The sequence below is a fragment of the Amia ocellicauda genome, chromosome 6 (assembly GCF_036373705.1).
Source record: "Amia ocellicauda isolate fAmiCal2 chromosome 6, fAmiCal2.hap1, whole genome shotgun sequence".
NCBI lineage: Eukaryota > Metazoa > Chordata > Actinopteri > Amiiformes > Amiidae > Amia > Amia ocellicauda.
Genome location: NC_089855.1, coordinates 34,637,833 through 34,659,507, shown reverse-complemented (window position 1 = coordinate 34,659,507; position 21,675 = coordinate 34,637,833). Strand labels below are relative to the sequence as shown.

At 38.5% G+C, this 21,675-nt stretch overlaps 1 protein-coding gene across 1 annotated transcript; it reads left to right on the top strand.

Annotated features, from left to right (window-relative positions):
* The first annotated feature begins 892 nt into the window (after positions 1-892).
* On the top strand, positions 893-16,623 carry acp6 (acid phosphatase 6, lysophosphatidic). Its single transcript, XM_066707030.1, has 10 exons — positions 893-1,621; positions 7,105-7,233; positions 7,460-7,590; positions 7,759-7,838; positions 9,320-9,407; positions 10,676-10,808; positions 11,440-11,540; positions 11,991-12,086; positions 12,540-12,705; positions 15,197-16,623. The coding sequence occupies exons 1-10, from the start codon at positions 1,424-1,426 to the stop codon at positions 15,326-15,328; spliced, it is 1,254 nt and encodes a 417-aa protein (XP_066563127.1). The 5' UTR covers positions 893-1,423; the 3' UTR covers positions 15,329-16,623.
* Positions 16,624-21,675: the final 5,052 nt, after the last annotated feature.

Sequence of the window (21,675 nt, the reverse complement as noted above, 5' to 3'; positions counted from 1 at the left end):
CGGCTGAGTTCATGCAGACGGGTAACTTGGACAGTTTCGTCGAAGAGTCTGCGAAAAGTATGCGCAGACTCGGCAAAGTATACGTGTCGTGAACGCAGCCACTGCCCTGGTGCTGCTGCGGCTTAAAACAACAAACGACCGTTTTGTGACAAAGACGTGTGTATCAGCCAGAGACAGGCCTCACTGCATGTGCCAGCGCCACCTAGTCAGGGGGTGTGAATCGCGCTTGAGTCATGTCATGAAGGATCTTATTCATTTCACGCTAGATAAGTACAACAGAAATATAATATTTTAAAGATTGACAGTTCAACTATAAAATAATATACATGTTTAGTGGTGTATGCATACATTTTAACCTACTTTCCACGTATTATGTGAATTTGTAAGTTGCACACCTGGCAAGGAAATCCATAATAATACATACAAAATATTGTACATCTGTATTTCTCTGAATGCACAGGTTTAATGTAGATTCGAAACCAGTGTATATATAATATTGTACACAAAAACAATGTTGTAATTAATTTGATCAGTATGTGAGTATGTAACCCTTAAGTGTCCCAACAATGAGTAGGAATAAAGATTTCTACTAATTAAATATTATTAACGGATCGTAAAGCTACTTAATCTGATATGAACTGATTAAATGATTGAAGGATCATATGAATGTCATGATAGATAATACAACAGAAATATAATATTTCTATATTTCTGATGTAGCGCGAGAACTAAGGATCGGTGAAGTTTCACGCTGATTGTTTCATTTCTATGGTTGTGACGCACAAAGGAAGCGGTTTCGCTTCCTAGTATTGTAGGAAATGTAGTTTTATTTCGCGAATACTTGGCTTTCTAACCAATATTATTGGCGGAAGACTACAATTCCCAGAATTAAACTGTCAGTTTGCGTTTTATTTAATAAAACTGGAGTGGAAGGTTGGGTTTAGAACTAAGCGAGACAACTTAATTAAATCCAGTTCAGTATGAAAGTGTTTTCCTCCGTTTGACTGATTAGTTATCTTAATGAAAAAGGTGTGCTTAAGCTGAAAAGTATTCGTTATAATGTTATACACGTTCCTTAGTGTTTTAAAATTCACCTTGCTAAGTTCATTGCTACCCTTTTGCAATGAAATAGATACTTGAAATAGATTACTTGAGATTGAATAATTTCAGGACAATATCGGCGACTCTAGTTTTTGGAATGAAGACAGATACATAGGATATTGAGTTACTATATTAGTTTTTTTCTCGTGATTGGAAATCAGTGTTTTCACGATTTACTTATAAACTGTAAAGTAACATTTGCATGCATACTAAGTATTATTAATATTTATTATTAGCCTATATAACAGTTTGGACAGGTTTGTGAACAAGGTACTCGTAAAGTTTCACTTCCGTATACAGCTGTATAGGAGTGCTCCTGAGTATGTGGATGCGAGCTGGTGCGGTGAGCTCGGTAGTGTGCGGCGCGCTCTACTGGTTCCAGAACAGAGCGATGCAGGCGGACACGGGCTCCGCTAAGACGAAACCATGCACCACTTCTCATTATGAACTTAAACTGGTGCAGGTATTGTTCCGACATGGCGCCAGGACTCCACTGAAAGCCTTACCTGACATAGAGCAGGTAAGAAAACTTCCTCTGTTTATAAAAAAAAAAAAAAGCATGAAACAATCAAAACTCTCCTGAGCATTTATAGTAAGGCACATTTGAAAGTGCTGTTCCTAACTTCCTGCCCTGTATTTTGGGGGTAAACGTGGTATGACGTATAACAGCGCACAAACTCTACACATCACTAGTGCTGCTGCACTAATTGTAAAATATGGTACTTTTTGGCACTCGGTGAATGTTATTGATGAGAGCTACTGGGAAGTTAAATTAAAACTTCGTATTGTGATATACGGAAAAGGGAGCAGTGCAAGGATGGGTGAGTTTTTTTTTTTTTATTTAACTGCTGGCCATTGTAAATAAGCCGTTGCTAATATGTATTGGCGTTTAAATATTGGGGGGGGGAGATAATTATCAGAACATTTATTTACAATAGTCCCTAGCTGGGGAAACCATATGCATCAAACTTTATTCTACAAATGTGTTTAAAAAGTGGTCACCCAGCTGGTCACATTTTTCCCCTTGCCTGTTCCCGCGTCGACACTACTGAGAACTAGCCTTCTGTGTGTAAACGGAATAGTACCCTTTACACCTCTTTTTATTGTCTACAACACTAGGGATGTGCAGTTAGACAATGAGTCGCTTCTTTTTGAAAAAGTAACCAAAGGAATCGGCTCATAGTCCGATATGAATCAATTAATTTGAGTCGGGGGTCGGCTTTCAACAATAGGCTTGCATTATATGATGCGCATTTGTTTTACACTCCCGGATGACATTTGGCACGCCTTCACCACCGTTTGATTGGTTCGCAAGTTCCTCCGCTTTCTTATGTTGGGGTGAGAGCATGCGCAACAGGAGACTCACGCAAAAGGGGCAACTCGATTCATTGAATGACTCGAAGAATGAATCGATTGCGAACAAACTGAGCCGCTTTGGCATTTGATTGCATTGTGATCTACACCAACGGAGAACTGTATTTTGGCAACACCCTCTCTCAAAAAACAGACGCGTATCAACAAATTATGAATCAAGTAATGTTAATTTTTAAAATGGATATTGCATTATATTTTATTGACATTTCCAGCTCAAACCAACAGAAAATAATAGTCCCAATACATCTACTACCAACAATAATAATAACTACAGTTAATAGTGATATTCATATTTTTATGTTCATTATATATTAGGTAGCTATTTGCTCAAGGGGGATTAGGGGAACATATTTACTCTTTAGTTAATGACTATTTTCCTTACATTTGAAGTAGGCCCATTAAATTTAATGATTTATGGATACACTTTTCTATATCTTTTTCATTTTGGCTTTAGACCATTTTTACCATGTTTAGGCCAACATAATGAGGCTGGACTACTAAAAATCACCCATGGATATTGTTGGAAAGACCTTGATGAGATCTACAAGAACCAAGCATTATGTTTTGGTATATGTGGATTTGGCATTGTCAGGGGTTAGATCTAGAATAATAGCTGACAGGGTGTGCTTCCTTAGCCACTACTTTAGAGCTGAAGGGTTATGAACTTGCATGTGGAACTTAGATTTTTTTGTTATATTGACACATTTTAACTACCAAAATCTCATCCAGTTAACAAACTGACAGAAAACGGATCCCGAAGAAATTGTCTTGCTGTATTGTGGCTTTGCCAGGTGTACATGCCCAGAATGCTTAATTACATGATTGAGCTTGAGAATGCAGCACATATCCCTTCCCTGAAGACATTGTTGTATGAATAGAAGAACTTTGTGAAGAAAATCTTGCTCCCTATTCCAGTTCACAGCCACAATAACTTTAAACTTGATGATTACTGAATGTTTTTCTTTTGCAGTTGATAACCACATTCTGCATGTAACTTTTTACAATATTTAGGATCCTTTATTCGGGGGCCTGTCTGTGTGGAGTTTGTATGTTCTCCCCGTGTCCACTTGGGATTTCTCTGGGCACTCCGGTTTCCTCCCACCATCCTAGACATGCTGGTTAGGTACATTGGTCTCTCTAAATTGCCGTGCGTGCGTGCGTGCGTGCGTGCGTGTGTTTTGCCCTGCGATGGACTGGCTTCCCATTCTGTGTGTATTCCTGCCTTGCGCACTATGCCCGCTGGGATTGGCTCCGGCTTCCCCGCGACCTTTGCCGGGATAAGCGGTTTCAAAAATGGATGGATGGATGGAAGGATCATTTATTTTTCGCGTAGCTGTAAGAATTGAAATTTGAATTCTAGGAGGATTCCCATGGTACCATTTTTTGTTTTCTATCAGCTTGTAGTTTATAAGACGTGACTAGATGGGACTTGGTAGCACGATCTGGGAGTGTTGGGGCCAATCAATTCTCCTTTTCTGCTTGAGTTGATGTGAAGTGACCCTATTATTATTATTATTATTATTATTATTAGGCTTCCATGCAGAGTGCTGGAAGCCTATTGTTTTTGTTAGGATTTTTTTTTTTTTTTTCCGCCAAAATTCAAATGCTGCTAAAACTCACGAAAGTCAGAAGTGTTGTGGACACCACTTATACCTACAAATGCAGTGAAAACTACACGTGCCGGTCACATGGTGCTGCCACCATATTCCATTTAGTGGCACAATTGTGAAATGCTACAAAACTCTTCTTCTCCAAAACCAACTGACACATGCATATGTCACTTCATACACATGCACACCTTATGCCCCACTATTATGCTTGTTCATCAGAAGTTCCTCGGGTGCACGCTTTGTCCACCATGTGGCATTCTCTGATTCAACCTATGGTGCCTTGTAGTCCATTTCACTTATACCCACTGTGCCACAAATTGGCATGCATGACACTAGTACAGAGTTCTACCAAGGTTGTTAAAGGTGAGTTGCCTCAGTGAAAAACATGGGTGCCATAGGCCAATGAATAAAAACATATGCACCGCGTCAAACACATTACACATTCCCTGTGCCCTGGAATACAATACAGAACACACATGAAACTCTGCACATATCTGTATGCCTATACCTTGAACATACAACCAGAAAATGAAGTTTGTGAGGAACATGGTTAAGCCGCAATGTTGGATTTAACATGTGTCCGCGTGCGAATATTAAAATAGCTACTGCTATGGAACCTGTGTCCTGAAACTTTGCATATGTTACATAGGTACTTCCATCTGTCATATTTGTAAAAGTCAAGTGGGTGCACTTTAAAACATGGCCGCCACAAGCCATTGACTGTGAATGTTAAATATGTGTATTTTCAAACATATGACATTTGACCTCAGAAATAATGCATAAGCCAAATTCACAAAGTCACCAAACTTGGTACAATAATAAATTACATTGTTATGCTTGATTTTGGTTGGTTTCTTCACCAGTGGTGATATGGCATGGTGGCAAATTGCGTTACAAGATGTCACTTACAGTGAGGGAAAAAAGTATTTGATCCCCTGCTGATTTTGTACGTTTGCCCACTGACAAAGAAATGATCAGTCTATAATTGTAATGATAGGTGTATTTTAACAGTGAGAGACAGAATAACAACAAAAAAATCCAGAAAAACGCATTTCAAAAAAGTTATAAATTGATTTGCATGTTAATGAGGGAAATAAGTATTTGATCCCCTATCAATCAGCAAGATTTCTGGCTCCCAGGTGTCTTTTATACATGTAACGAGCTGAGATTAGGAGCACTCCCTTTAAGAGAGTGCTCCTAATCTCAGCTCGTTACCTGTATAAAAGACACCTGTCCACAGAAGCAATCAATCGATCAGATTCCAAACTCTCCACCATGGCCAAGACCAAAGAGCTGTCCAAGGATGTCAGGGACAAGATTGCAGACCTACACAAGGCTGGAATGGGCTACAAGACCATCGCCAAGCAGCTTGGTGAGAAGGTGACAACAGTTGGTGCGATTATTCGCAAATGGAACAAACACAAAATAACTGTCAGTCTCCCTCGGTCTGGGGCACCATGCAAGATCTCACCTCGTGGAGTTTCAATGATCATGAGAACGGTGAGGAATCAGACCAGAACTACACGGGAGGATCTTGTTAATGATCTCAAGGCAGCTGGGACCATAGTCACCAAGAAAACAATTGGTAACACACTACGCCGTGAAGGACTGAAATCCTGCTGCGCCCGCAAGGTCCCCCTGCTCAAGAAAGCACATGTACAGGCCCATCTGAAGTTTGCCAATGAACATCTGAATGATTCAGAGGAGAACTAGGTGAAAGTGTTGTGGTCAGATGAGACCAAAATCGAGCTCTTTGGCATCAACTCAACTCGCCGTCTTTGGAGGAGGAGGAATGCTGCCTATGACCCGAAGAACACCATCCCCACCATCAAACATGGAGGTGGAAACATGCTTTGTGGGTGTTTTTCTGCTAAGAAGACAGGACAACTGCACCGCATCAAAGGGACGATGGACGGGGCCATGTACCGTCAAATCTTGGGTGAGAACCTCCTTCCCTCAGCCAGGGCATTGAAAATGGGTCGTGGATGGGTATTCCAGCATGACAATGACCCAAAACACACAGCCAAGGCAAAAAGGAGTGGCTCAAGAAGAAGCACATTAAGGTCCTGGAGTGGCCTAGCCAGTCTCCAGATCTTAATCCCATAGAAAATCTGTGGAGGGAGCTGAAGGTTCGAGTTGCCATACGTCAGCCTTGAAACCTTAATGACTTGGAGAGGATCTGCAAAGAGGAGTGGGACAAAATCCCTCCTGAGATGTGTGCAAACCTGGTGGCCAACTCCAAGAAACGTCTGACCTTGCCAACAAGGGTTTTGCCACCAAGTACTAAGTCAAAGGGGTCAAATACTTATTTCCCTCATTAACATGCAAATCAATTTATAACTTTTTTGAAATGCGTTTTTCTGGATTTTTTTGTTGTTATTCTGTCTCTCACTGTTAAAATACACCTGCCATTAAAATTATAGACTGATCATTTCTTTGTCATTGGGCAAACGTACAAAATCAGCAGGGGCAAATACTTTTTTCCCTCACTGTATGACAGTAAATATCTTCAGAACTGTACAGCCTAATGTACTTAAATTGTCAGTAATTAAAGTAGTACAAAGATCTGTGAAAGTTGATGAAGCCAAGTTGATAGGACACAAAACACAGCTGCTGTACACCAATCAAAATGACAGCATCACATGTCAGCCACATCATGACATTCCTTATGTAGACCTCTATCTCCATCATGTGGAGAAATTTGGAAATTTTATTCTGAATGACACAATAATGAAAATGTCACATATATGCTTGAATTAAGTGAAAAATATAATGGTACCTTACATAATTGATGCATGGAAGCACGAAATTAATATTATAGTCCAGTGACATTGAAATACACACTACAAATGACAAAAGATTGAAAACCTCAAATGTATACTACATTGGATTGAAATAGAAAATTACACATGTAATAATGCTGAAACCTACTGATACAGCTTGGAACCTTAAAAGTTGCATCCAACTTCTAGTTATTATTATTATTGTTGTTGTTGTTGTTGTTGTTGTTAATACACAGGCAGAATGGGTCCCAAATCTTCTGGAAGTTCCTGCTCATACGCTCTTCGATTACATTGTCACAGACCTGAAAGGAGGACCCAAGCCCCCCTCCCCAGTGGAAGACCGCTACAGAACACAGACACTGGCCGTGAGTTTCTGCCCCTGTACATAGCTACATAGCATAATTCTGCAGTTTATTGTAAAGCCTACTTTGATCCATTGGTACTTAACCGCCTTTACAGTAGGAAAACATTGTGACTCTCCGGGACCAGAGCTGTGCACCTCGGCTGCAGAGTTTAATAAACTGTACATTTCTCATTATGTAGGTAAGTCTTGTCTGATTCTAATGCTTTACTTGCTTCTGGTCTCTGCAGGGGGGGACATTTCCTGGTCAGCTGACAACATTGGGAATGCAACAGCTCTATGATCTGGGAGAACGAATGAGAAGAACATACGTAGAGGAGATGCCATACCTCTCACCAATCTTTTGCCCTTCAGAGGTCTAGTATGTATTTTCAGGTCACTTGTCATAAGAATACAGTACTTGTTTAATATGTCTTATCCCCAAAAAATGCAGTGATCAAAAGAGAAATGTGCTACATAACAACTTCAGAGGTGTTTATCACAGCGTAGCAAATACTGAGGATTTTTTGTATTTGTTTGTTTCATGCAGTGTGCGGTCAACCAACATTGTACGAACCATCGAATCAGCTAAGTGCCTGCTAGCTGGCTTATTCCAACAGAAACAAGAGGGTAAGTGCTGTTCTGTCAGTGTTGATGATTCACTGCACGGTTTCTTTTTGAATTACAATGCTGGCTGATTGCTTTTGCCTTCTGTTTATCAAACAAATCCCCCCTGTGTAATTGAAAGAAAGACCAATGTTAAAAGGTTTTACGTCCAATCACCTTTGAATGATTGCCCTGTGGTCTCCTTCATTTAAGAGTTAGTTTCCATGGCCTTCCAAGTTGTTTCTATAGAAAAACGCACTGCTGGGAGCACAGGCACTCTATTTTGAAGGATTCCCCAAGGTCCTGAAGTCTGCTTGTTTCCCTAGCTTGCCAAGCTGCAAAAGACATTGTAGTTTCCCTCCCTGCAATACTGTAGCTCAGCTGTTTGCACCGCAGTCTCTCACTGTGGAATGAAGCGAATGGCCTGTCAGGGGGCTCATGTATCTGGATCTCACCCTTTTTAGCACAGGGGTTTCACAATGGTCAGCTGATCTGATTAACAATGGGCAGTTCCAGAATGGGAGGGTTTTAAAACAAAACAAAATTGGCATTACCTAATTCAATATTATTCAGGTCCAAGGGATAGTGGGAAAGAAAGTATATATACTGTGCCTCCTACTGACTGTGAACTACATGTAGGCTAATATTCTCTTTATAGGTCATTCCCAGGGGGAAGTTTAAGGCTCTGCATGGTTTGGCCCCACAATGCCCAGATGGTCTTTTAGCTGCTTCCTTCACATAACTTTCAGCTGACTCGGGTCTTCTATGCATTCTATATTTGTGGTTTTGTATTTATTTATCTTTCTGCATACCGTGGATGTCTAGGTCTTTTGTTATGATGTTCTGGAACACATTTTGCCACAGATATAAGGAACTCATCCTCAATTACTTAAAATCTAAAACTTATTTCTTTTAAAAGGCTTATTTGTGAAGGCTTTATCTTGTGTTTGTTCTGATGTTGTGCACATTTACTTTAACAATGTTTTGTTGCTATTTTATTGTGAAGCACTTTGAGATTACTGCTTCTTAGTGTATCAGTATTTATATATTATTTGGTAGGTATGACAGTTATTTGGAATTTATCTTCTGGCAGAATCGGTTCAATCTCTAAGCTAATTATTTTGAAGCCAAAACACACTCCACAGTGAAATGAACAAGGGAAAGGAACAAGGAGCTATCAAATAGGTTTGCACTCAAGATAATTATTAGCTATGTCTCCTTCAGAATGTGCCATGCAATGTGTGGAGGATTTCAGAAATCCCTGTTGTATCTCTATAGTTTAAAAAAAAAAAAATACCATGGAAGCTTGGATCACTAAATCTCAATATGGCCTCAGAAGAGCCTGTAGTTTATTGTTTTCATATTGTGATCCCCCTATTTCTACTCTCCACTTCTACACCACCTGCCTTGAGACCTTGATATGCAACACCACTTTTATTAAACCACATAACAGATGTATCAAGGTGTCCACAACCTTAACTAATTTGCTACCTTAATCTCTCCAGGAACCGTGAAGATCTTCACGGCTGATTCAGAAACTGAGATTTTGTATCCCAACTACCATGGGTGCAAACTGCTGAGAGTTCTGAGCAGGTAATGGAAAAAGTGAATCCTGTTGCAAAGCAGAATGAAAATTAGATTTTGATCTGAGACTAGAATAAAATGTATGGTCCACTTATGTCATCAACATAAGGACTCCTGATTTTACCTCGGTGATCTGGGACCATGTAATTAAAAATCACTTTATTCTACATTGATTCTACTTTAACAGGAATAGGGCCTCATAGCATTCTCTTGTTTAAAATATTTACTTTCTTTGTTATGGGGCGTAGCTTATGTTTGTTAAGTTTCCTGTTGCCCTGTGGTTGAGCAGCATTGACTGGGTGAGGGGGGAAAAAAAATCCACTTGTTATTTTATGGAACAGATCAAACTCATTTTGTTGCCTGTTTACCTTCTGGAAATTCTGTAATTTGTTGTTTTGATATTTTTTCATGATTGTGCTTTAGTGCCATCAGTATTTAAAGGCCACATTACAAAATAAGTTCAGTTCAGGTCAGAATCATGTGTACAGGAGTGGGAATAGGATTTGTGAGGCAGGATAAGAATGGGATTATTAATTTATTTATTGAGTTTGCTATGATTTCTTAATCTGGTAACTTCTGCTTTCTGAATTTAATTTGGAACTGGTCCCAGTATCACATTGTAACTTGCTATGTAGACTGCAGCTGCAGATTGGGCAAGGAAAAATCCCTATAGTCTCAGTTTACATTTCAAGAACAGACACTTCCAATTTAATTTAATTGGGAGTACAAAATGCAAACAAACTCCAAGAGCTGATACTTTCTTACTGACACTGTATGGATCAATACAGGGATTCCTTCAAAGCATCTTCTTCCAAAGCTATTACTGATTTCTGTAGCCTAATTAATTATTTTATATATAAAGCTTCATAAGGCTGCACTTCAGAAATACAGTATCATCACTCCCCTTTAAATCAATGGATTACAGGTGTAATTAATTAACTGTCAGCAGGTTGTTTTTTAAATATGGGGTCAATTACAGTATTGGAATCAATCATTGTGGTTTTCATTGAGTTATTGAAAGACAGACACAAATCTACCCAAACAGATAGAAGTCCAGAGACAGTGCATAGCATTATGGGTAATATATGCTGTCTGTTATGGATGGTCTATTGCTGGCTGTACCATTACCTTTATTCAAAGGCCCAGGGATAAAACGAGAGAGGCAGTGCTTAAGTTAATTAAAGCTGAAGTGTTTTTTCAAACTTATGTGCAAATTTCTGATTGTTTTGTTGTTGTTTTAATTTGTTGTTTTTTGGGGGTGTGGCGGGGTTATGCAGCCAAAGATGGGCCGAATCTTCTCTCCTCCCCGATGTAGCTGCCGACCTTAAGAACGTGCTGAACCAGCTGGGCGTCCAGGCACAGAAAGGTCTTGATTTCATCCACATTCGAGATGACTTGGTGGCAAGAGAGGTAAGGGTTCTTCTCGCAGGCCTACCTGTGCAGTTTACACTATGCTCTGAGAAGCACAAGACCACATTCATGAACAAAAGCCAGAGCTAGGGTTTCCTCATATTTTTTGTAAAACTGAGTTCTGGGGAAAAAGAAAAAGAATTTGAAACATTTTGCTGAATTTTTACAGAACCTTTTGTTAAAACTTCTTATAACGCAGAAGATAAAACTTGTGTTTTATGTTGCTTGTATGAAATGTAGCCTAGTTTCTCCCTTTCTAAGTAACATTTTCAGTGTTTGCAGCTAATTACTCGTGCACTCGAGGACCAAGTGCTTTTATTTGATTCAGTTGATGACCCTTCATTGTACCAACCAAAAAGCCTGAAGACCAATAATAAGTTACTGATGTCTATTTATTTTTTTCTCCAGTGAAGTCAATCATGCTTTTTTATGATTTAAAAGTAGAGCAACAGAATGTGATAAATGCAACAAACAGTTTAATGCTAGTTCCATACTAAACTATTACAACAGTTTAATACTAGTAAGGAAATAGAGGGTGTTTGGTGTTTTTGTTTTTAAATGAGAGAGTGCTCAGTAACTCTTTCAGCTCTGCAGAACCGGAGCTTACAAGCAGTATGTGCTTTATTTCCAGGCCCACGGCTTACCCAGCCCTGCAGTGTTGCTGAGCTGGAAAAGCACTGTCGAACAGCGAGCCGTTGAGATGCTGCATTACATCTATGAGCCCAGCAAAAGGTGAGATGGGAATTGTCCCTGGGGGAAGGGGGCTAACATGCAAAGAAAGATAGTGGAAAGAACTAGGACTGTGTACACGTGTGTGTGATCAACAAACCAGTGTTCAAGGATATGTAATTTCAAGCAGTTGTAATTACAAGGACATGTTCTATAGTCACAGGAGCCATGTAAATGAACTGGGCTGATTTGTCCTCACACTGACGCAACTGGACATAAGACCCCTAACCATTTTCAATCACATACCCAGGGTTGTAATTCAGGGTGTTCATGTCAGAAGATGACCCTGCATTATTTTTGCATTGGCTTTTTCCTGAACAAGTAGCAAATTGACCAAAGTGATTAAAAACCCAAACAAAATGGCCTCAAACTATTGATATTATCGAAGACATAATGTACTTCAGCTGATCTTCAACCAGCTGAATAATTGTCGACATTTCGTTGTTTCCTTAGGCAAAATCTTCAGCTTTGTGTTGGGCCTCTGCTTCATACATTGATGAATAATATTGAAGAAAAACATCAGGATAAGATGAAATCTGGACGCTCCAGGTAGGTTAAGTGCATTCCAGCAATGATTGATACCTGGCTTTCACATTGCTTTTTATAATCTTCAGCCCTGTATAAAGCTCCGGTATGTTTTCATGCTAATCCTATGTTGTGTGCTGTCCACAATGCACGGTGGCTTTAGAAACAGGACACACTGTGGCACCTAAAGTAACTAATTTGTTCATGAATATACTTCTTTACATAAGGTGATATACACTTTAGACTTTAGATAGCGTTTCTGAATTGACTTCTCTAAACATGAACACAAGTTGGATTCACACAAAATGTCAATATAGAGACATCAAAATAGAAGGAATTAGTTATTAATCTGTATACACCACCTCCCCACCCGTAACCAGTATCTTTTAGTTTCTCCTCCATGATTAATGATTGTTTTCATTGATCAAACCCTTCATTGGCATATCGGTTTATAGGTTTTCTATGTTGTACTGGCAGGAAGCTGTACCTCTATTCTGTACATGACACGACTCTGGTTCCTTGTTTGATGGCTCTGGGCATCTTTGACATGAAGTGGCCACCCTACGCTGCTGATCTCACCTTTGAGCTGTACGAGCATTGCTCTTCCAAAGAAGCCTTTGTCAAAGTGTCTTATATTGGCCAGGTAAGAGGAGACTTTGTTTTGACTTCCTACCCTTGCTAAATTGAATGAAAGCAAACATTGCCTTTAGCCATCTCCTGCTACATGCCTTTCCTTTTCTCTTCCTCTCGTCAGTTAAATCAGTTTTACAATTTCATTCTTGACCTCAGGAGATAATCCATGTGAGCAATCCATGACTCAAGCTGCACAGCTGGGCACCCACTAAAGGAGATTTGTTCATATCCAGGTCTTGGTGGTTGGAGCGCTTTGGGGTTTTCATGTTACCTGCATTCTTGATTAGTTTATTGACCTAATCACTCACTTCACTGAGCCAGTATAACCCCTTCCTTAGGTTGAATGGGCAAAATGTCTTACAGGTCTGTTTAAAACATGAAAACAATATAACATTGTGGTGTGGTCCTGGAGGACAGCATTTGATGGCCAACTTGTAGCCAGTTGTTAACCCCTGGACCAGTTCTACTACCAGTTGCTATAATTCAAGACAAAACATATATGCCTCCATGTTCCTATTATTTTAGGTACATCTTGCACTAAGTCCCATTGGCTTTCAAAAGCTGCTCTAAGCTTTCCAAGCACACTATAGAAAAGTTACCCATCCCAGGAAACTAAAAAGACCCACAATAAGCACCATACACTAGAGCATGACAAAGTTAAAAAAAAAAAAAAAAGTCTTAGATGTGAGGGTTTTAACCTTTCAGACAACACAAAATACATTTTGACAAATATTTACCTGACAAATAAGTATTCAGCAAGTACAAAACTAACAGAAAACTCCCCTGATATTTCACCCAGAGGTTTCATCAGCACTTTTCAGGTGCCATAAATTAATAAATGTATGTTAACTATTAGCCATCACTAACTGATGCTTTTTTACATTTTCATTATATCAGCAGACCTGCCAACCTGTATGCATTTTGACATCAAGGCACACCAAAATACGCAAAAACAGGCCTGAATTCTGATCACTTGACGTTAATAACAAGATTAAAAAAATGTAGTAGAGCCGGTACATGAGCAGCACTGTAGGAATGTTGAAGCAGAAGCGTCTCTACTCAAAACCATTGTGACAGCTCGAGTAAACTGCAAAGACTTATATTAACTGTAAACAAGTTATTAGAGAACTGAGAGATGATTACCTTAGTTTGATTTCGATGACTAACCGCTTTTTCTCTCCCTCAACACAATATGCAAGATCCTAGGAAACCGAACATACCATAATTACATGTATACATGGAGTATTAGACTACTGAACATAGAACATACCGTAATTACTTGTGTAAAAGGAGGATTACAAATACTGAACATAAAAGCACCAACCAAGAATGTAGCTCTGGGGCTGGGTATTGATTAGGTTCACTGTTTATTTTATATAATTCTAGTGCCAGATACATTCATGAAATAACCAAAAATGCCTTGGAACCCCCACCAGGGCTTTGCCCATGGACCACAAAGGTGCATACTGTATTGTTTTCTGGTTGCCAAATTTTTTAATGACTTTTGACTTTCAATGACCACTGATGTGCTACTCAAAAAAAAAAAAAGGTTGGCAGGTCTGCAGCAGGATTGCCACTTATAATTAAGTTGTACAGAAATTATTTAATTTATTAATCAGCTACACTGAATAAAAATATTAACGTAACATGCAATAATTTCAAAGATTTTACGGAGTTACAGTTCATATAAGGAAATCAGTCAGGCCATAATCTATGGATTTCAAGTCCCAAGATTTGAGGGAGCATGCTGACTGCATGAATGTCCACCAGAGATGCAGTCTGGTCAAGACCCTGGTGAGGATGATGAGTCGCAGATGAGCTTCCCTGAGACGGTTTCTGACAGTTTGTGTAGACATTCTTCGGTTGTGCAAACCCACAGTTTCATCAGCTTTCCGGGTGGCTGGTCTCAGACGATCCTGCAGTTGAAGAAGCCAGATGTGGAGATCCTGGGCTGGCGTGGTTACATATGGTCTGTGGTTGTGAGGATGTACTGCCAAATTCTTTAAAACTACATTGGAGGCAGAGAAATTGAAATTAAATTTTCTGGCAACAGCTCTGGTGGACATTCCTGCAGTCAGCATGCAAATTGAACGCTCCCTTAATCAGCTTCTTGATATGTCACACCTGTCAGGTGGATGGATTATTTTTTCAAAGGAGAAATGCTCACTAACAGGGATGTAAACATATTTGTGCATAAAATTGGAGAGAAAAAGGGTTTTGTGTGTATTGAACATTTCTTGGATCTTTCATTTCAGCTCATGGGACCAACGCTTTACATATTGCATTTGTTTTTGTTCAGTATAGTTAGAATGAGTTATTCCCATATTTTTTTCTCAATATGAATTATTCCTTCATATTTAAACTAAAGAAGGTGTTTGACCAGTCATAGAAGTATTCTGCAATGACTACTAATCAGTGCCAGTTGATGAATATATTTTAAATAAATAAGGACATGCTATTTGACTGGAGTATGAAACATGCTTTTCTTTTTCTTTGGTCAGGACCAGTTAGTGAAAGGCTGCAGTGACATCTATTGTCCGCTGCAGGAATTTAAGAAAGTGCTGTCAACCTACACATTGGATTCAGCAGACTATGGAGCACTGTGCAACCAGTCTGATGACGTCACAAAGTGATCTTGGGTGTTGCACTTCTGTTTCCTGTTACGACCATGTTGGGCTACAAAATGGAAACGTGAAGGAGCAGAACAGAAATCAAAATAATGACCACTTTTCAGTGCAGTTTTCATCACTGTATTTTGTAACTGCTATGAATCTGACCCATTCTGGAAAAGAACTTCCTCCAAGCTTGTTGTTTAAGGTTCATTTTAAAGTCTGAAATTCTTTCACAATTCCCATTATGCCAATCTTTTTTTTTTTTTTTTACTTTTTAAACAGTAATTGCTATGTACATATGATAAATTAAGTTGGCAGACACCTTCATCTAAGGTGACGATTCAGATCAAAGTTTTCTCTTCAGATCTCTTGTATCTTGTGTAAGGAGAGCAATTATCTTTAACAATTAGATCATTAAGCCACAATTAGAGCCCCTCATTATGACTAAAGCACATCGCCTTGCAACAGGAATTGCCTGTGCAAACACAATTACTTACACTTAATGAAATCACAAAGCGCACAAGAGTTGGATGAAGACTGCTGTTAAATCATTTATTTATACTTTTACACAACAGTGGATCTATAGGGGCTGCAAGGGACAGTGATGTATACTCAATGTGATGTGAACCTAATGTATTGGGATACCTGCCAAAATAACAAAATTATTGTGTACAAGGTATTCAACAAATGAACAGGTTGCACATTGCTAGAATGGAACACATTTTTCACAGATCGAGGTGAATGTATCATGGGAGAGTTATGTAATGTCTTTTTTTTAATCATTTGATGGACCATTTGAGGAATGTGTAGTGTCTGTGAAAACAGGACTACTCAAATAACATTTGGAATTTAACTCCTTTAAGTCACTGCACTGTAAAATGTAGCATTGTATTTTAACCGGAAAAGGAGCCATGTAGTCATGTGTTGAATCAAGTTTTACTGTTTTCTATGCAGATAATTTGCGTGTTTGATATTGGCTGCCGAAGTTTAAACAAACATTTTTTCTAACCTCATATTTCTATTGGTGATGTCAAATGCCAGTTGTGTTTCAAACACCTCATTCTGAAGTTTTCTGGAATTTTATTTTGAGGAACGGGACTGCTGTGTCATGACTGCTTCATTCTCAAAGGAAAAGGGAATAAAGTTTTGGACACCTGATTTCTTGTTCGAAAGCATTATGAATAAAATCTGAATAATTTACAGATTCTTTAAATATCTACATTTTTTTAACTTAAAGTGTAAAAGTGTCAGACAAGTTCTCAATGCACCAGCTTTACTTATTACTTTTGTTAAAAATAAATATTATAACAATCCAATGTTTTTTCCTGTTTTATTTGGATATTTATAGTGTGTGGGTGGGTGTGTGTGTGTGTATATATATCTCCTTGAGAATTACCATAATTTTAAAGAGAAAATGTCTTGAAGCTGCAAACCAGATTAATGTTTTAAAACATTGAATTGCTGTAGTGCTACTGAATATTACATTAGTGTTGCTACTCTTAGATCACCCCAGATCACCCATTTCTAAATACTGGGACCTCGTTAATTATCAAGAAAATCGCAGATTCAATGAAGGGAAATCTGAGTGCTAAAGTGTTTATGGCCGTTTGATCCAAATCATTTCCAGACGGAATTTTACAAAACATCAGCTGAATGGATCAGGATTCATTTCCATGATTATACATTTTCTTGTGACCTGTAAAACGTGCTAAATTCAGACGCTCCAGAGCCATGATTGGAATGTCTAATAAATTCAAACTGCAATCTCACTGGGAACGGTGCTATTATACTTAATGCTGCCATCTAGTGTGAAATAAAGCTACTATTGTATTTTTATATTATTTTTGATACAGCTTGCCTTGAATCTATTCAGACCTCCAGGCTTGAGGGAGGAGGAGAATCTTCTACTACTACTAATACTATTATTATTAATATTATACAAACTTATTTTGTGGTTGTTCTTTACCTTTAAAGCAAAGCTGCAAAAATACCCAATGATCTATTACTTTCCTACCATTTATTTCGGAAGAACCAATGGGAGTATGTATATTGGCTATACAGTCAATTAGAGTTGTATTGAATTTATAATCCAGATCAAACAGTGATTTAAAATTAACATATGTTATGGTGTTTGACTCCAGAGTACTGTGACACAAACAGTCCTTTATAAACTTTGGGCATTCAAGTTTGGTGCTTGTGGTCCTGACTACAGCTACATGGGCACAGTCCTTTATAGCACAACATAGCATACATTTAACCTGATGTTTGGGACTAAGGTAAAGCTACAGAAGCATAGTCTTTTTTTACATAAAATACAGAGACAAAGCTCTGGCCACTATGAAAAAGTCTACTACAGAAAATAATCCTGTGCCTTAGTCTCATACAAAATTGAATTGTTTAACCTTACAACACATGAACAATCACTTACCTGTAGCCCTTTTGAAAAACATCAAGATGCTGAATAATGTAAATCACATATAATTAGAATATAAACATGTTTTGGGGTATTAAGCACTAAGAACATGAACATGACCATCCACTGGAATACTTTGTAAACACTGGGATTATAAATAAATAGAAACTATGGATACGTGAGATCATATAGCCTTCAGGACACTGCTTAGGTGAAACATTTGGCGTTTTGGATTGTTGTGTAATAATAATATAGGACACACTCTTTCCCAAGAACATTAACTGTAGCTGAAATAGCTTTAGGCAATGTGAACAATAATGTCATTAAGAAAAAGAGAATTGATATATGTCCAACACAAAGAAATGCCATGTCATAAACATCTAAAAACTATAAAACATGCTGGACCACTGAACATCATTCCTTTCAGATACAGAGGTCCTCTTATTACAAATCATGGTATGTTTTGTTATAGCAGCAAATGGAATATCAAGCAGATAGATTTGAGCTATTAGTTTGTGTGAGTTGTTGGGGGTAACCTCGTATATCACTACTGCAGCTTGTCTCTACAACTACAAGCTGTTCTGTCAAGTCTGTTATCTTTCGATTTGGTCTCTCAAAGGAAACCAAGTTAAAATCGGCAGCATGCATGCATTATTGGCAATTAGAGGGTTTGTGTGCGGCATCAAGTCGCCAAGGGACTTGGACTGGCCTTCAATGCAGGGGAACGCCTCTGATCAGTCCAATGCCAAAACATGACTAAGCTTCAGGAACACATTGATGTCTACTGGAAGTGACTGAAACGGTCTTTGTCTAACCGCTGCTCATGTTACCAGACAGGATAGATAATACATGTTTAGATCCAGTATTGGAGTGACACATTTAAAAGTCTCTCACACTTACCATGGAGCCCTTGAAGTCTCACCTGTGTGCTGATTTTGGTGTTACTTGACCTAATGACACTATCCCTTTGTGGATTTTATGGCGAAACATTTGTTTTGTACAGAGGAGTAGTACCGTAGTGCGAGTGTGTGGGTGTGATGTTAGGAAGGACATGATGTGGGGAAAGGTATCAGCTTTACAGAGAGGTTGCAGTTTAGGTTTGCTGGGTTGTAAATACTTTGTAACAAGGTAGCAGGCACTGATGTTTTGCCTAGGCAGAATGTGCAGTTTGCATGCAAGGGTTGCTTAGAGGTAAGATGTAGTACCTCCTATAGTTATGTCAAATCAAGAGATTAGGTGCCCACTGCAGTTGACTGTCTCAGGTTGTATGGATGCGACTCCATCAGCTGAAATAGTAGTCCATGGCGACATTCTTCTTTCAACACTATTAGAAGTGTAGTGAGTGAGTACAAAGAAAAAATATGGGGTTTCGTGCTATGATGATCTAGACTTTGTCAGTGGGAAGCATTGGAATGGCATTTGTCAATGAGGGTCAATGCGAGAGCTGGGGGGCATACTACAAAGGTCTACATATGGTGGTTTCCAAATTAATGCGACACGCAGATGTATGGCCACTCAATTGTTAATATGAAAGTAGATGATCCAGAACATTAGGTGTTGGAATTGAAAGGCAATGCTAAAATACAGCAAAACCCAAAATCCTCAGACACAAAAAGGACAAAAAGCTTTTAAGTACAGTGAGAAAAGGGAACTACAGTTTTCTACAAAAAAAAACAAAAAAAACTATGTGCTTCCTCATCTCATGGGAGTGTTAAGAGTGGTGCTTGTATCCGTTTGGAAAGTATCCTATATATGTATTTCAATGTATATTTTTATATACAGAAATAGGCATTGGATTCTATAGTGAAGGTGAAAAATCTGAAATCATACACTCATATTGTAAATGTTTGGGTATTGTTTTGAAATTGTGACGGTGACAGAAGTGCTTGTCCTTCCAACTGCAGAGAAGAATGAGGGAGAATGGGGGGTTGGCTCCTATTAAGTAGTGAGGGTTAGGTCTAACGCCAGCACAGATACACACACACGGGTATTTCACCTACTCAACAGTCTGGACACAAGACTTCCTGAGCAGAGTCTGAGTGTTCCAACACGAAAGGACTTTTTTTTATTTTTAATGTAATTAACAGACCTGAAAACAATGCCACCCCAAAGCAAAATGCATCCAAATACAAGCAAGCCAAGCTACAACTAGCCCTTTTTCAAAACCCAAATGCTCAGTAAAATTGTATGAGTGATGATATACCACATACAAGAAAAAGAAAAGCCAAAGGACATGTGTTACAAACTCAGCTGTGCATAAACTGGGGAATCCTCAAAATTGGGAAAGCACTGAGGGTAAATACTTACTGATAGCTTTGAGTATCCTCGTGCCACTGCATTCTGTACACACGCATAGGCCCCCCAGTTAATTTCAAATATTTAGATGGCTGTCAAAGTCTTTAGCTTTAAAGTTAGTGTTGTTATTAGAAAACAATATAATTTGTGTGTGGGTCTTAGTTCCCTGGTTGCTGTGGAAATTAACATTTATATTAAACACAGGCATTATTTTGTCAGAGGTGTAAAAAGTAGTCGGAAGTCAGACTTGAGTAAAACTAAAAATATTCTATCAAAAACTTACTCCAGTAAAAGTAAAAAAGTCTCCCATTCAAACAGCACTTGAGTAAAAGTAAAAAAGTAGCTACTTTCAAGAGTACTCAAGTACATTGTGATTTTAGTAATAAAGTGAATGTGCATGTGTTTGTGTGAGCCTTATGGAGAGGGCACGCAAGAGATTCATTTGATGATCCAACATTTTATTTTCCATAAATTATCCAGGTATTTTATTTTTATGGTTCCTCATTTTTATCTTGAAGAAAACCACGTCCAACAAAAATAAATGTTATTTAGGCACATATCTGGAAATTACTTTCATTTGTATTTTACAAAAGTTTCATTGTATGGAATAACAACAAACCCAACAACAAAAACTTTTTTTCATATAAAGTGTAAACATCACCATGGACATGATTTTGGGACCTTTTCTCATATACAATTGTACTATTTATATCATAAAGTGAATAATAAAGTTAATATGTAAAATGAAAATCACATTTAATTATGCATACTATTTATTAATACTGTATCTTTTATGGGCAGCTGTCATTAAAGTAAAGCTGCTGTGATGTTCACCCACGCATTGTCTTTTTAATGGATTTGTTTGTCTTTTAATTTACAATGATACAGTAATGGATACTGCTGTAGCTTCTCGTCGTCCACGCTGTTTGTTATGGGGCGCATGCATATACTGTGTGTGTTTCCACGTGGGTTGACGTCACTTCTGATTGGTCAGATTCTTTCCAGTCGTGGCAAAAAAATCTAGAAAGTAGACAGTTGAAATCTTAGCGATGCTGGTTTTCCTTAAAGCAGTGCAGAAGCTCCTACTGAAATACAGGCAGTTCTACAATTTTCGTTCGCGTCCAGTGTGAACCACCAACACACTTTATATTCATTTCTGACGCAGGACAAGTGCTTTAGAAGAATGCGATTCTTACTAATTTTATGAAACTGTTAAGGTCGGAGACATGAACCAAATTAGGGAGAGTGCACCTAATCTCTTTCCAGGCCCGGCGGCAGGATTAATTCACAAGGGGGCATCAGAAATGACTGAGGGGGCACAACTCTTTTCGGTGGATGATAACACAGGATGTACAATAAGCGATATTACAATTACACACACTGTTTTTGCATAGCTCTCAAGTTTTCAAAACAGCAATGCATGAGATTTGTCACATAAACAAAGGTGGGGGGGCAAATGCTTAAAGTTTTAGGGGCAATGCATAAGACTTGAGTGCTATACCTGCCACAAGAATACAGGTTACTGCACCACTTTACAACATGGGCAATTCATAACTAAAGTAACAAATTCTAAATAAAAAATATTGTAAAAAAAAAAAAAAAAAAAAAAAAAGATCACCCGAGACCAGCCCACCCTGATCACTGATTGGGTTAGGAAGAA